This window comes from Schistosoma mansoni, chromosome 4 (genome assembly GCF_000237925.1).
Source record: "Schistosoma mansoni strain Puerto Rico chromosome 4, complete genome".
NCBI classification, from domain to species: Eukaryota; Metazoa; Platyhelminthes; class Trematoda; order Strigeidida; family Schistosomatidae; genus Schistosoma; species Schistosoma mansoni.
The window spans coordinates 20,612,952-20,614,801 of NC_031498.1; the positions used below are offsets into that span (position 1 = coordinate 20,612,952).

The 1,850-nt window shown below is 31.8% G+C and overlaps 1 protein-coding gene across 1 annotated transcript; it reads right to left on the minus strand.

The window, feature by feature from the left end:
• Positions 1-399: 399 nt before the first annotated feature.
• On the minus strand, positions 400-783 carry Smp_165370 (hypothetical protein; the record flags this gene model as incomplete). The annotated part of the gene is made up of 1 exon (XM_018797148.1): positions 400-783. The coding sequence occupies one exon, from the start codon at positions 781-783 to the stop codon at positions 400-402; it is 384 nt and encodes a 127-aa protein (XP_018652219.1).
• Positions 784-1,850: the final 1,067 nt, after the last annotated feature.

A 1,850-nucleotide genomic window follows, 5' to 3' on the forward strand; every position in this document is an offset into this window, starting at 1 on the left:
AAGCGTGAGTCAATTGAAGTTAGACCACCATGGAAAACCTGGAAGCACTGGACGGCCAACTCGTCCTATTGTGGGAGTCCTCAGCAGTGCGCATTCACGATCTCACCTCGCGAGATTCAGACCCAGGACTTAACAGTCTCGCGCCAGAGCACTTAATCGATAGACCACTGAGCCGGCATCCAACGATGTTAATGTCTAACTTCAACTGATCCACGAAGTTGAGCAACCATTCACCAATTGTCTTCAGTGAGTTGATATCTCACGACAGACGTGGTTTGAACTCCACTGGTTACTGCTTCTCACTAGAACTCTAGGAAATACCTCTTGAAGTTAGTCACTAGTAAGTATATGATTATTATTATCAACTATTCCAACTATGAAAAAAGATTTTGATTTAACTTACGTAACACGTTTATCTTCATTCATTTCTATAAGACGTGCTCTAGCTAATACTTGTTGTATACGTTCTTTTTCATCATCAGTTAATTCCATTTGTACAGTTTTTAATAAAGCTATTTCAGTTGTTGTTGATGTATCTGTAATCAATTTTGAATTAGATTTATCTTGACTATAATCATTTGTTTTAAATGTTTCATTTAATGAAATCTGTGACTGACTTTTACGGGAATTCGGTAATAATGAAGAAATTCCTGTATCAGATATATTTTGAATAGGACAATTAGTTAAATCACGTTGTAATGATTGACTACGTTTATGATTCACATCATCATCATTCTTATTTATATTTTGTTGTTCTAAGGTTTGACTAGTTTCATTACCCATTTTAGTTGATTTCTTTATATCTCATATAAAATAACCATTGAAATAATAATCATGATAATAATCCGCATAGTTGATAAGGTTTACATTACTCAATATATATATTCAAGCATCATTTTAAAAGAAGGAACTGGGTAATGAAGCATCAATAAGAAGCATCTTTACAGAATACATTTATTTATCTTTATATATGAAAACAAATAACCCATCCAATATTATTCTTTTTTTAAATGAAGATCTAATCTACTACTTAAGTGGCATGCTTCTTCATTTTTCTAAAAAAACAAAAAAATTGATAGGTTAATGATTCGTATTGATAAACTAAAATATATTAACCAATCAGATAAATGACCTTGAAAATTTCCCATTTTACTGGATATCTTTGAGTTTTATTGACAAAATTGCCTATTATTGATCGATTTAGTTAAATTAGGAGAATTAAATGTAAACATATAGTTAGTTAGTTAGGTAGTAAATATTAGCGAAAATTGTTGGATTGTTTATAATGATCCTATTACAATCATTAAGAAAATAACGTGAAATATTTTTTTTAGATTTTTTATTTATCTATAAAGAAGGCTACGAATTTAGCTTGCGAAACACTGTTGTCATTTTATATTTCTGGCTTCAGATTGGTTTTTTGTTTGCTTTATTTTGTTACCAGGTAGAATGAAACATAAGCTTTGTGTGTGTGTGTGTTTTGTTGTTGAAACTTTGTTCATATCATGAAATATTGAATGAAAAGAAAATTAATGTTGAGTATTAAATGAACTTGTTTTTCTCAGCTATTGCAATGCTTGTTATCCCTCATGGAAGAGCAGAGGCTAACCACCAGTATTCTTCATCAAACTCTGTCCTGAACAATCCTTTCCAGTTGTCTGCAGTTGCTATTCATCCTATGCATGTTTGCTTCTAATTCTCGACTCAGTGTGTACCCTGGTCTTCCTCTTTTCTGTTCACCTTCAGAATTCCATGTTAATACCTACTTCTTGATGCAGCTTGATGATTTCTTCAATATGTGTCCTATCCACTTCAAGCGTTTTTTTCTTAATTTCCTCTTCATCTGGAAA